Source organism: Numida meleagris, chromosome 6 (assembly GCF_002078875.1).
Source record: "Numida meleagris isolate 19003 breed g44 Domestic line chromosome 6, NumMel1.0, whole genome shotgun sequence".
Lineage (NCBI taxonomy): Eukaryota > Metazoa > Chordata > Aves > Galliformes > Numididae > Numida > Numida meleagris.
The window spans coordinates 3972001-3985925 of record NC_034414.1 but is presented as its reverse complement, the minus strand read 5'-3'; the positions used below and the strand labels follow the sequence as shown (position 1 = coordinate 3985925).

Below are 13925 nucleotides of genomic sequence, written 5' to 3'. Positions count from 1 at the left end.
TTCAAGCTTCCAGATCAGCAAAGCCTTCTATTTCTTTTCTTGTCTGTATAAAGATGTGAGAACAATCCTAAAGAAGGACTTGTTTTTTCTAGGGTCCATACACTAATTTTAATTCAGCTGCAAAGAGTCACTACTTCTGTGGTAGGTTTTTTTTCACTTTAGTGGTGTGGGCAATACTGGTAGTAGGTAGACAGTTGGACTAGATGATCTTAGTGGTCTTTTCCAATTTTAATGATTCTATGATTCTGTAAGAACTCAAATCTGAAACACTGTTAGGAGAAAAACATTCAAAAAGGGTGTTTCTCATACAAAAATACTCAGAAAGACTGGAATTCAGCTTAATTATAGGTGTTACAGAGGATACTTCAGTTAATAAAGAAAATACACTCTTTGGCAAGAGTTTGACTCATTCTCACCCCTACTCCTGGAGCGCTATAATTGGATTAGTTATCCTCACTGCACAATCTAACGTCATGTAAGAGGGCAAGAGAACTATGCCACTTTATTTACTTTCCAAATATATGAATGTGGACACGATCTCTTCCTCTGAATGTCCAACCACTGAAATCAAGCTGCAGTGGCTGTTTTTGTGGGGTTGAATTCCTATCCATATGGGAAAAGATCTTGCTGGTTACTCTGGTATCCTGGTAGCTGACTTCTTGTTCTGTTGTATCACTTCCAGCAGCTTCAGGTACCCTTCTCGTACCATAGTTTTTCAGGAGAAAAAACAAACAAACCCACCTTAAGTTAAAAAAAAAACAACACAAGAACGCTGAATTAAATATCCAACACCTCTAGAACATCAGCATGTCATTTTGCTCCATTCCTTCCACATGTCTCAAAGAAATAACGCTGACAGTTCTGATTACGGAGCTACATATTCTCTGGCTACGCCTTGATTAACTTCAAAAAGATCGCTCATGAAATACATTAGTATTCACTATATTAAGTTTTGGCAGAAATGCAGCTCTATATAGTAAGCCTCTGAGCTGCACTATTTTTCTAAGAAGACTGAATGCTGTACCCAGCTTAAATGGAAACTTACTTGAAGACTAGCTAGTTAAATTTGTACCGTAGGTCAATGAGTTGAAGGTGGCATGCTTATCACTGATAAATGCAACTAACACAGCTTGCTTCACTTAAAAACCCCAATCTAAATGTTCTTTTATTTCACTAAAGCAATTTATTTTTCATTTCACACAATTCAACTGCACCAGATCCTGATGCTTTAACACCTGTGAAATTCTCCCTGAAGCCAAGAGGAAATGCCTTAAGAAACACAAGTACCTCTCTGAGCGCGCCCTGAGCATCTCAAGTCACGTTTCTCGTTTATTGGCAAATTCCAATATTCGTTGTTGAAAGGCCAAAGCAACAAGGCCACCAGTGGTAAGCAAACTCCATAGCCTCAGTCTGAGCGATGTTTTTGAACAAAATTTGGCTCTGTGGGCTGCAGAAAGTTCAGAGAGAACACAAAGCTTTTATTTAGTGCTTAGGAGTTTGCTACTGGTTAGTATACCTGTCTCTTTCTAAACATTATTTTCCTTCTGTACTGCATAATTAGAACTTAAGGATGAATAATCACCTAACACTCAGTGTGTAGCAGCAGCTCAAACAAAGAAAACAGGAATAAGCAAACTTCTCTTTATGCAGCGATTTCCAGGCACTAAACACACCATGAAGAGAAGCCCTAACAATTTTTACCTGCTCAGCTAGAACTGCCCACATTCCTCACAGCACACTCTTCTCTCAGCTAGGAAAGACAAGCACTTCCTTTTTCATTTCCAGCCTTGGCAGTGTGCTTTGCATCTTCCAGGAATGTTACTGCAGCCGGCTATATGGGCAACCCTCTATTTGCAAAAGTCCCTTCAATCTAATGAAAGGCACCATATCCTTTTGATATACATCACTTCAGAACTGGAAGATGAGTCTGAGAGACCTGGGGCTGTTCAACCTGGAGAAGAGAAGACTGAGGGGGGATCTTATCAATGCTTATGAATATCTAATGGACGGGAGTCAAGTGGATGGGGCCAGGCCCATTCAGTGATGCCCAGCAATAAAACAAGGGGCAATGGGCACAAATTAGAACACAGGAAGATTCTTACAACCATGAGGAAAAACTTTATTTTGAGGGTGACAGAGCACTAGAACAAGCTGCCCAGAGAGGCTGTGAACTCTCCTTCTCTGGAGATATTCAAAAACCCACCTGGATACCTTCCTGTGTAACCTACTCTAGGGAACCTGCTTTAGCAGAGGGGTTTGGCCTGGATCATTTCCAGAGGTTCCTTCCAACCCCCACAATTCTGTGGTTTCCTTCACAAAAGTACAGGTGTTGATACCCAACATCTCATGTCTCATCTGGTCATACATGTAGCTAGTGAGATGGAAATGAGGCACACAGGGGCTCACTGGATGAGTTCAAGGGAATGACACTTGCAGAGACACTCAAACAAGTATAGTGCATGTAAGCATTCATCTGAACCATGCACTTAGGCTCTTGCATTTTTCTTAGACTTCACAGAGTTTATGCAGCCTTGTTCTGTGAAAGGCCTTTTGGAAGTTCAACTTCACTGAGGCCAAGGGTGTTTCTCATGTCGAACTTGTCAGAACCAGTCACTGTACTCTAAACTCTCTTTAATGAAAGCTACATTTTTTAGTTCTCATCAAAAAGTTGTCATGTAATCTCAACCAGTTCTCTCCACATTGCTATAAAGACAACTTATCTCTAATTTCAAGACAATTTCTAATAGCTTTCTAATAGACTGAATGTAGGTCACTACCTTAGTCTAAAGGAGATGGCATAATTTTGTTTGGAGCTTTTTCTTCTGTTAATTGCTTCTTAATCATCGGTGATCTAGGTGAGCCAGAACCTCTTTTTCTTCCCTTCTAAAAGTATACTCTGTCATTTTCTTAGATTTTTCACTATCTGCTCATCAGTAAGAAAGATGTAATGAAGGAGTCAAATCTGTTGCTCCATTACAAAGGGAAGACACAAAGCCACTGACATCCTAAAGTTGTATCCATTCATTTCTTTAAATATCCCATATATTTTCATTTCACTGCTAAGGTACTAAGGAAGGATCAAATATAGCAGCTATTTTTATAAGCTCTATAATAAGTTCTATAGATGGCCTTCACAAGATATTAATTCAAGAACATCTAGAACAGGAACTGGGACACAAAGAAAGATGGCCTGCCAAGACACTATTTAAAGGTATTTTTGTGAAAACATAAGGCAAGAAAGCAAAGATATTAAACTCTGGGCTTGGATCTTCTCTGCAGTGTAAAGTCTGATCAACAGAAATTACCTCTTGATTACGCTGTACTGCATTAAATCAAATGCAAATTAGATGTCAACTTGCTAAATCTTGCGTTTTTCTTCTTTGAATAAAATTGCATTAGTAATACCTGACATGTACAACTGGCATTTAAACACTGGTTGGGGAGGAAAGTAGAATTTGAATGGAGAAATTCAAATTGTGGAAACCTAGAATAGCATGCATTATCCCAACCAGAGTCAGCAAAATACTACTACTCAATTCCTAAGTACACGTTCTCTGGACCAGAGGAAACATAAAACAATTTTCTGTGACTTTCAAAAAACGAAAAGATATCTCTCACCAAGTCTGAAGACTAGGAAAGAGAGATTTTATGACCACAAGCCATACAAGAAAATATTAGAATATTAGAACCATTTTTTAGCTGGAATGTCAGGATATCATCTCAGCTAACAGTAGAGATTAATATAGTGGATATTGCTTTCATTAAAAAAAAAAAAAGTGTATATACCCAGAGACCTGAACATAACAAAAACTACACAGCAACATAAAAATATCCCTTACAAAACAACAACAAAACAAATCCAGTGAGTGGTTAATATTTCTTCTGGCTTTTAGACCTCAACGTTTACAGTATATGAGGCAGTGAAAGCACTATAGAAAACAGCCCGGTCTCCTCATGCTGCGGTCAGCTAAGGGGATAAATGGTCTTCTTGATCAGGGAGACTTCACTTTTCTTGGCTTAACTTGGCAATGTGAAAAAGAACAAACAACTTTTTGCTTCTACTGAGAATTATTTGTTGATTTGCAGACAGATGTCCCCTTGATCCTCAGAGGCTGTCTTAATCAGATTTTTCCAGTAGATCTTCTTTCATCTATTCCCTGATATCTTTACAAATGACAGCTTTGTTTCTTCTATCACATTAAGATATCACCTCTTGCCATTTTGCAATAAGCACCGCTGGGGCAAATGCTGTGAACAGCTTGGCAACAAATGAAGCAGGGTAACCTCAGCCACCTGGAGCATCTGCCTTCTCTGGATCTGTCACACCCTCAGGAGTGTTGTATCAACCACAACCACCATTTCCTGTAATAAGTTAAGCACTGCTCACTTTAGCCCTTCTATATTGCACTGTATTGGGTTTGCCTCACCTTGAAATGAAAGGCTTTAGAAAGAATCTAACACAAAGCCTTATGCCCACAGCAGCACAGCTGGTTTGTTTCCCAAAATAAACCTTGCTTCATATTCTACAAAATATCTCTGGATAGAGAAAGGTAGAGAGTTTTGACATTTATCTTACTGTACTCACTGAAAATCTCTTCCTCAGTTTTGATTTTTGTTTGCTTATATTTTAAAACCAGGTTCCTCAACTGAAATGCCTTTGATAGTTACACGCCTAAGGATTGATCCAGCTCAGGAATCAAACAGCACATGGAAATAGAATTCTCACATTTCTTTCATTCTTCAGGCTCCAAAGGAATACAGACCCTAGGGTGTTTTACCCAAAGGACTGGAGAAAACAATAAATTCCAAAAGAAGCAATTTAAGGGACAAGTACACAAAGCAGTATGCAGTTGCACAGACAACAACCCTAGATACTGCAAATCAATATGAAATAAACCAACTAAAGGCCTCCTCATTTTCCTGAGAAATACATGACTTCTCCAACTTGAAGGTATAAGCACAGCAACATTTCATCACCCACCTGTGAAAGCTATGACTGCTCTGAAGAGTCTCCATGTAACTAATACAGTACTGCAAGTGTTGATGTTTTTTCATCCACAAATATAATTATGAGGATTCAGAGCACACTTCTCTGCCATGGCACATACTGAAAAATGACCTCTCACTTCAAAACCAGACAATCTTTCACACACACAGTCCAAAACTGCACACAAAAGTACAACCTCAGTAATCATCGTATCCTGATGCTTCTCTGCCATGCCTTACCCTTGCTTCTCACTGTTTACAATCAGCAGGTAATTCTTTGATGCCATTCACTCATTCAACGAGAAAAATGGTCCCTTTTGTTTTATGAACACTATAAATACACGTGTAACTACAAAAAAAAAAACCATTTATCTCTCCGAACTCCAGCCAACACACACACAGTCCTTCTAATCTGCCAGAATCTTATTCCCCATTCAATATGCACCAATTCAGACAACAGCTTTCCTGAGAGATGGGAGCAAAGATTTGGTGCAATTGCTTTGAATCCCTTTTGAACATGATGCTCCACCACCAAAAGCTCTTAGGCAGCTTTTGGAAAAATATTGCCCTTTGCTTGACTTGTCCTTAGCTGGGAACCTATTGCTTTAAACCCTTCTGCTGTTTCCTTCTCATTTCCCAAATCCATAATCTGTGCAGAAGATACTGTAAATAGATAGCTTATCTTTGAGTAACAATTGGATCGGGCCTCACCAAACTGATTGCCATGACCATATGTTGGAGCATGGCGTATCTAGCCCAGGATGACCGCCTGCTTTCCCATGGCAGCTCTCCTCCTGTGTTTCTGTGCAGGACCCTCATGCTAAACTTGCTGTGTAATTACAGTAACTCCCTTAACTGAAATTTCTGCCACTGCTGGTCACCATCCTGGAGCTATATAGCAGTCTGTTTTTCTTACGATCACATGCATGAAGGTGGTCATGGAATACCTGCAGCATACTGCCATTTCTAAGCACTCACTCATCTGTTTACTCCTGCCTATGGACACCTCCCCACATTGTGCTGCCTATCTCATTCTCAGTGTTTTGCCAGTGACAGTAGTGACTAGCATTCCACAAATAACAGAACAATGGCAAAGCCTGTCTGCAAAACCAACAACGCTGTTCCACTAACCTGTGGCTCACACAGTGAGAGAGAAGAATAGCTCAAGGAATAATGTTCTGGGTTTGTTGTGTTTTTTTTTTGTTTTTTTTTTGATGATGCAAAAACATGAGATGGAGAAAACATCACTGGATGGAAAACTAGGGCATTTGGCTCCACGCTGCCAGCAACTCTCAGAGTACTGTGCCTGCACTCCTCTCTGTGCAGCAAAATGTCTCTCAGAAGACTTTAACAGAGATCGCTGCCACAAACATACCTGAGCTTCAGCCAACAGCGTTACATACAGCTAAGGATGCACATCTCCAGCTCAGCAGTCAGACACGTATGTGCTGGAATCGCACAGCAATGTCAGCAAAAATTCTAACATCAAAACTTTCCAGCGTAGGTATTCCAACTGTGTTGAATAGCACAAATGGTAATGATCACATAGCTCAGTTATTTCAGCAATGGCCAGCTAAACAAAACAGGCAAACAAAAACTTAATCAGAAAATAGAATCAGATCCTGAATAGAGAACGACAAAAGCTCTGTGAAAAGCATCAAGCTCACACTTAGAGAAAAAAAAAAAAAAGCCTTATAAGGAATGGATGAAAAGAGATACTTGACAGAATCTCTGGATATCAATCTGCAGTTCACATCGGATGCAAAAAGGAAAGGTATCCCCGTGACTGTATTATGGTAATTCCTAATTTCAGGTAAAGCCAACTGGCAATAGCTAAATCTTCTTAGCAGCATGTTGAATTATGTATTTGTACATACTCCTTAAATGTGTATTTTAATTTCACCTTTTCAGCTAAGTAAGTTACCGGCATCTATTTCACCCTTTTCAAGTATCTCTGAATTTTTAATTAACCTGATATCATTTCCACCAGGCAGTCAAAACCAATGAGCAACATGATTCATATTCAGAAGTAAACGCACCTGCTTTTCAATGACCTTTCTAACTGATGGTTCATCCTATCCTCTCCATGATGTTAAAGCCAATTTGAGTCATACAGTTTTAAGCCAGCAAGGAGTCCTTTCTGCTCACAAAGAACATATTAGGGACAGCTGTGTGGTTGGTTTGAAGGGCTTATTTAAATACAGCGTGGCAAACAGAATGCATTATCAAAACACATCATTTTTCTTCAGACATGCATCAGCTCACCATCAGCTTCCATTAGACAAGATTTTACCAGGAACATTTAAGCTCTGATTTAAAGCAATGTCCCAGCCTTTCACAGTCTTCAGACCACACCAATGAGGGAACACTATCATACCTTAAATATAACAACATGCTCATTTCTAACATTACAGACAAAAGAAGAAAAAACAAACAAACATATTTTTAATACCTTTGACGTCCTCTAAAAAAGCTGCAGCAAAATTCAGTGAGACTATGGAACAAGTCTTCATTGAACCACCTGCTCCTGACACCATTATACCTTATCGGAGTCAGCAAATGGGCCTGCTCCAAAGGTGGTTCATCACCTTTCTACACTCAACATGTAGTTTTCGCAGGATATGTGCCTTCAGATGTCTGAAGCTGTTATCGCAGAAATGTGACATTCACCAAGTGTCAACGGTTTACGGGCGTTTGGCCCGGTTCCGTGACAAAGGGGACGGGGGACCCACGGGCCCACGCCTCAGGAAAAGGGGAAAAGGGGAAAAGGGTAAGGAGATGGCCCTGAGAGCAAAGAACAGCGGCAACAATCTGAGGAGAAACAAACTAACTTACTAAATAAAATATTGATTTGTGCCTCCTCAGATTCGCCACAGCTATCACATCCCTGTCTCAAATATTCGCTTAGGCTCTCAGGATCTTCTAGGTGTTCAGGAACGCTTACTATCGCGGCTTTGTGGCAAGGTGATATTCTTAATTCGGGCAGCAATGTCTTTCCACAGTTCAGCAGCCCAAATAATAGCGAAACCAGCTCGCAGGAGGATCTGGATTATTTGCTCTCCTTTCTCGAAAACTTCCTTTGCTGTATCACCTCACACAACAATGTCATCAATGTACTGTAGGTGCTCAGGAGCACCGCCCTGTTCCAGTGCAGTTTGGATCAGCCCATGGCAAATGGTTGGGCTGTGTTTCCACCCCTGGGGCAAACGGTTCCAGGTACACTGAACGCCCCTCCAGGTGAAAGCAAACTGTGGTCTGCATTCTGTGGCCAACGGAATGGAAAAGAAGGCATTAGCAAGGTCAATGGTGGCATACCACTTGGCTGCTTTGACTCCAGTTCATACTGGAGTTCTAGCATGTCCGGCACAGCAGCACTCAGTGGGGGTGTGACTTCATTCAGGCCACGGTAGTCTACCGTCAGCCTCCATTCTCCACTGGCTTTACACACTGGCCATATGGGGCTGTTAAAAGGTGAGTGAGTTTTGCTGATCACTCCCTGGCTCTCTAGTTGACGAATCAACTTATGAATGGGGAGCAAGGAATCCCTGTTGGTGCGGTACTGCCGTCTGTGCACCATTTTTGTGGCAATCGGTACCTGTTGCTCTTTTACTTGTAGCAGCCCCACCACAGATGGATCTTCTGACAGGCCAGGCAAAACCGACAGCTGCTTAACATTGTCTGTGTCTACAGCAGCTATTCCAAAGGCCCATCGATACCCTTTGGGATCCTTGAAATCTCCCCTCCTGAGGTAATCAATACCGAGTATACTTGGAGCCCCTGGACCAGTTACAATAGGATGTTTTTGCCAGTCTTTACCAGTGAGGCTTATTTCAGCCTCCAACCCAGTCAACTCTTGGGAACCCCCAGTCACCCCAGAAATGTAAACTGAGTCTGTCCCTTGGTGACTCGAGGGCATTAGAGTGCGTTCCCACTGCTGTAACCACCCCCATAAGGCATTTGCCACCATCCATGAGTCAGTATAGAGATAAAGCACTGGCCACCTCTCCCGTTCAGCAACATCTAAGGCCAGCTGGACAGCCTTTACCTCTGCAAATTGGCTTGATTCTCCTTTTCCTTCAGTGGCCTCTGCAACCTGTCGTGTAGGGCTCCACACAGCAGATTTCCATCTGCGATGCTTCCCCACAATACAGCAGGATCCATCTGTGAACAGGGCATATTTCTTTTCATTTTCTGGTAATTCACTGTATGGTGGGGCCTCTTTGGCACGTGATACTTCCTCTGCTGGTGATGTTCCAAACTTTTTATCTTCAGGCCAGTCCATGATCACCTCTAGGATTCCTGGACGATTGAGGTTCCCCATCCGAGCTTGTTGCGTAATCATTTCTTTCAGCTCAGAGATCTTCCTTTTCAGCTTGGAGAATTTCTTTCTCAGCTTGGAGACACTCTTGGCCAACTCGGAGATTCGGTAACAGAGGAGCAAAGTACCGTGGGGGATGTAGTAGTCCTTCTCTTCTGAGAACCAGGTACGTTCACTACATGATGTTATGATGTGGAGTACCAATAACCGAAAATCATAAAACCATGACACCAAGCCACTGAAATATGAATACAGCATAAGGTGTTTCTGCTCAAGGTTTCAAACATGCTAATATAGCTAAAATGTTACAGCTTCTCACATCCAGAACTCCACTCATTTTCAAACCAGTTTGCAGGTCAGACTTCTCAATGTTATCATTATTTGCTTGAGTAGTAGAACCCTGATAGATCCTATACACCTCCAAAGAACAAAAAACCTTCCTTCTGGTTTCAGACTTCTAGATTTTATAAACAGAAGCTAGCTCCTTCTGATATATACCTCTAAATTTACTGATATACCAAGGGTACTATGCTTGCTGTGTTTCCTTTACTTAGTGTGCTAACTCACATTTTAGATCAAAACAATACAAAAGCATGAAGAACACAGCCTTCAATTGCAGTTATGTCATCCATTTGTCAATTTTAAACCATCACTTCATCAATTTAAAGACTGTATTCTAGTTATGAGAGTCCCTTTACAGCCATAAGAAAAAAAAAAGAGATACTTTTAAGATTCACAGATGAAAGGACGATAGGCAGTTGAGCTGAAAGCTGGCCTAAAGCCATTGGCTGCCTGTGTCAGCAGGGAACCCTTGGGCAATGCAGATACTGGTTTTGTAGGACCACATTTTCACGTAGATAGGACACATACCGGCTACCCAGCATCACTCTGCTTGTACTGTGCCCTCTGAATAACAGACATTTTGGAAAGGAATGAACAAACAGCACATGGGAGAGGGTAACTTGCAGGGTTAGAGTGGACTTCTGAAGAAGGTTTTTCTTGCACTGCTTGAGCATGCGTGCTATCTGCACTTATTGTTGAATGTCAGTAGCGTGGGAGCTTAGTTCTGTTTAAAACAAATAATCCATAGGCAAAAAAATGCAGGAGTCAAATTAATTCAAGATGATATGAAAATATTAACGGCCTATTTTATTCACAAATCAAAACAAAAACTATGGAATTTTAGTATTCAATCATTTAAGTACATCCATAAAAGCTTTAGGACTTTTCAGAAGCTACAAAGCAGATTTGTTGACAATTGGGTTTAAATTACTCTCTATTATAGCAGAGCAGCCATGAATTAAACAGACACTGTTATACACTAATTATTTAATTATTGGACCATCTCTGGGTAAAAAGTGGTTCCAGTGATTTAACCAGCTTTTTAACAGTTATTTCTAGTTTTGTATGTGTTTCATACAAACAAACAAACAAACAAACAAACAAACAAACAAAAAAACTTGTCAATTAAAATCTCTCACACTAGCATCATGCAGCCCGCATTAACAATTCACATTATTTCTACCAATAAGAGCAAGTGTAAAAGATTTACTAATTAATACGCAAAAGAGAAAATTCTGTCACTGGGTTATTTAAGTGAAATTGAACTGCAATGCATACAGACCAAAACAAAATCCAGAATGTGTTGTTTAGTGAATCTAACTGGAGTTCTATATGGAATCCTCTAAGATCGCTTCCTTCTAACTGAAGGTAGGCAAGGAACCTGTTACTGCTGTGAGACAAACAGAAAGGTGGACCTATGGAAGTGTCTGTCAGAAGCAAATCTTGAAATGGAAAAGGTCAAGGATAGGGTTGAAAGGAATCAAATCATCACTAGCAAGTTGTATTTCAATAGTTTATGATTCTATACAAATTGGTAGCCTCAGTGACTTAAAGTTTTTAAGCAGAGTCATTTAATAAGAATTGCAGTGAAAAGCAAGCATCCAAATTCTGATCTAGTATGCCAATACATTCAGAAAAAGCAGAAGGTGACCTTGAGCTTGCATCACAGAAATAGGTGTAATAAATGTTTTCTCACCTACCATCCTCTAATTAATTAAAAGTGTCTACTGAAAGCCAAAACCAACACATCCCTGATCACTTAAAATTTCCCTTGATTAATATAAGACTTATCATATATAATCTTTCAGTTAGAGAAAAGCAGCTATGGAAGAGTCAAAATACACTTCTTCACTGAAAAGAAAATATCAGTCAGAATGAATTGAAAACAATGCAGTGGAAAGCAACTGGTTTTTAATGCAGCATATCTTGTTTCTCCTTACCAAAGAAACTGCGTTTCAGCAAAACTTTACCTTTCTCACAATGACTTCCCGTGAATCCAGAAGGACAGACACATTTGTTAGGGGCTACACAAGTTCCACCATATCTGCATCCTTCTTCACAGAATGCTGAAAAATGAAGGGAATGTGTGATACTACTTAATATTTTTTCAAATCTATAATACATTTGCAAGCTACTAATGAAAGCATCCTAATTCTAAACAGAATTAAAAGTATTAAAATTCAATCCACCTGCAAACACAAAGAGAAGTAACTCATTTAAATGATATGAGGAAAAATTCAGATTACACCGTCGGCAAACCACCAATAAAAGATTAATAACCATCTGGAAGAAGAGAGGGAAAAATACGGCATGCAATTTTAATGGGGCTGATCTTTCAATTACACCCAGTCTGAGTATTACACTTTCAATGCTCAGGTGATCCACAGAGAACAGGCTGGCCAGATGCTGTTAACTGCTTGTTTCTCACTTCTATCAAATGCATTTTATTGAAGGGTCTGTAAACACAATATTTTCCTTTTGTCTTATTTGTAAGTGTAAAGCATCTTTTGTCGAATCAAAAAGTGAATTAAGGGGAGGCTCATGACTGAAAAGAGTTGTCAACCACAGGACAACGTCCACTGAAGTGTGATTCTTGACAGAGAAACGCACAATTGCTTTACAGTTGTGCATGTCGGATCTCTAGGATTTGAAACAAATGATGGATCTCACAGCTTTTCCAGCGAGCACTGCGGTGTTCCTCAGTTACACAAGTCTGGCAGGAAGTGCTTGATGCACACACTAACTGGGCAATTCAGTTATAGTCTTTCTTCTTCCCCTTTGTGCGTAGGCAATGAGAAGAACTGAGGTAAGAGGAAAGGAATCTGCAAGCACTGGGACATGATCGGTTTGGCACTGCTCACTCCAACAAAAACTTGGTTAAGGATAAGAGCAGGCCCTGAACCCACAAACACAATCCTTGCACTCTCCTAGAACTTCACAAGTTAATCAGTGTGTTTAACTGCACTTATGAGGGAAGTTACAATTAATATTTAAACAGCAGCTCTCTGCATTTAAGCTAATAACAGAATTGGAAAGTGTTTTCTGCAAGCTAAAATCACAGATGGAGGGTTGGCAAAAAGATGTTACAAATGCTATGAAAAAGCCTAAATTGCTAGATAACAAAATAAATGTTTTAGATTTATTTTCCATTGCACTAAAAAGAAAAATAAAGAGAGGAAAGTACTAAGGACTAGGAAGAATCTTTTGTAATTTTTAACTGCTTAGAGGCAAAAGAGCACATCATCTTATCTTCACAGAACTGGTAGACCGATATGCTCTAACATAATTTCAAGCATGTCGTACTGTTTTATGGAGGATAACATGGGGAGAGGAACACTGAAGTGGTTTAAAGAAGATGGCAGGAGGGGAACATAAGCTCTCCTACAACCGGCACAAGGCAGTGGTGTAGAGAAAGCACTGTTCTTGTCCAGTAACACTTCCTTCTCAGGAAAGGTGCCAGTTAAATTCATCTACATTTTTGTTTGTTTGAAAACAAGAGGAAGCAGAGATTGTCTTGAATTAGTGATAAGTTTCTGCACGACAACGAAACAATTGGAACTTGTGGCAGAGCAGACAAAAAGGAAAAAACAGAAAAATATAATCAGCCCCACTGACAAAAAAAAATGAATAGTTTCTCCACAACATGTACCACACCGAACTGGGAAAGATCTACAAAACATTCTCAAAATAAATGGAATAAAGAACTTAAAAAAGGAAAATATTTTCTATAACAATCACGTATGTCCACTGAAAGAACAAGGTTCTTAAAATAGAAGTAATGGAGATCAGAAAAAATAAACATTTATTGTTCATAACAATCACACATCCACTGGAAGTTGTTAGAGCTGGAGAGAGACACATTTACTGATGGGGCTTGAGTAAGAGCACTCACACTTTGCCACCATAACCAATACTGTGACATGTTTGCTTCTTGCAATACATCTATTCTGAGGCATGCACAGTGTGCTCATGTTTTGTTCTGTTCTCTTTTAAGACAAACAGAAGAAAAAAGGTTTCTGAGATAGGACTAGAGATCTTTTAAGTGCAAAACTTATGTCCGATCTGCAGCAGGGGAGTCCTGACACCCATAGGCACAGCCAGGGATGATGTTGACATCTGGGAGAGAGACTGGGATGCTGCCATGGGTCCTCCTGGTCCCTCCCGCTTATCCATACCCAAGCACACCTCCTGCGTGTGCATGCAAATGTGACAGCATTTTGAAATTCATCACTCCTTAATGCAGCATATAATGCAGTAATTTTAACTTATTAAAAAAAAA

The 13925-nt window shown here is 40.1% G+C and overlaps 1 protein-coding gene across 1 annotated transcript in view; it reads right to left on the bottom strand.

Moving 5' to 3' along the window:
• NELL1 (neural EGFL like 1) overlaps positions 1 to 13925 on the bottom strand; it is a 286742-nt gene that overhangs the window by 49739 nt on the left and 223078 nt on the right. The window contains exon 15 of the mRNA XM_021402069.1: positions 11617 to 11712. Within this exon, the coding sequence (XP_021257744.1) occupies positions 11617 to 11712 (96 nt within the window). The remainder of the gene's footprint in view (positions 1 to 11616; positions 11713 to 13925) is intronic.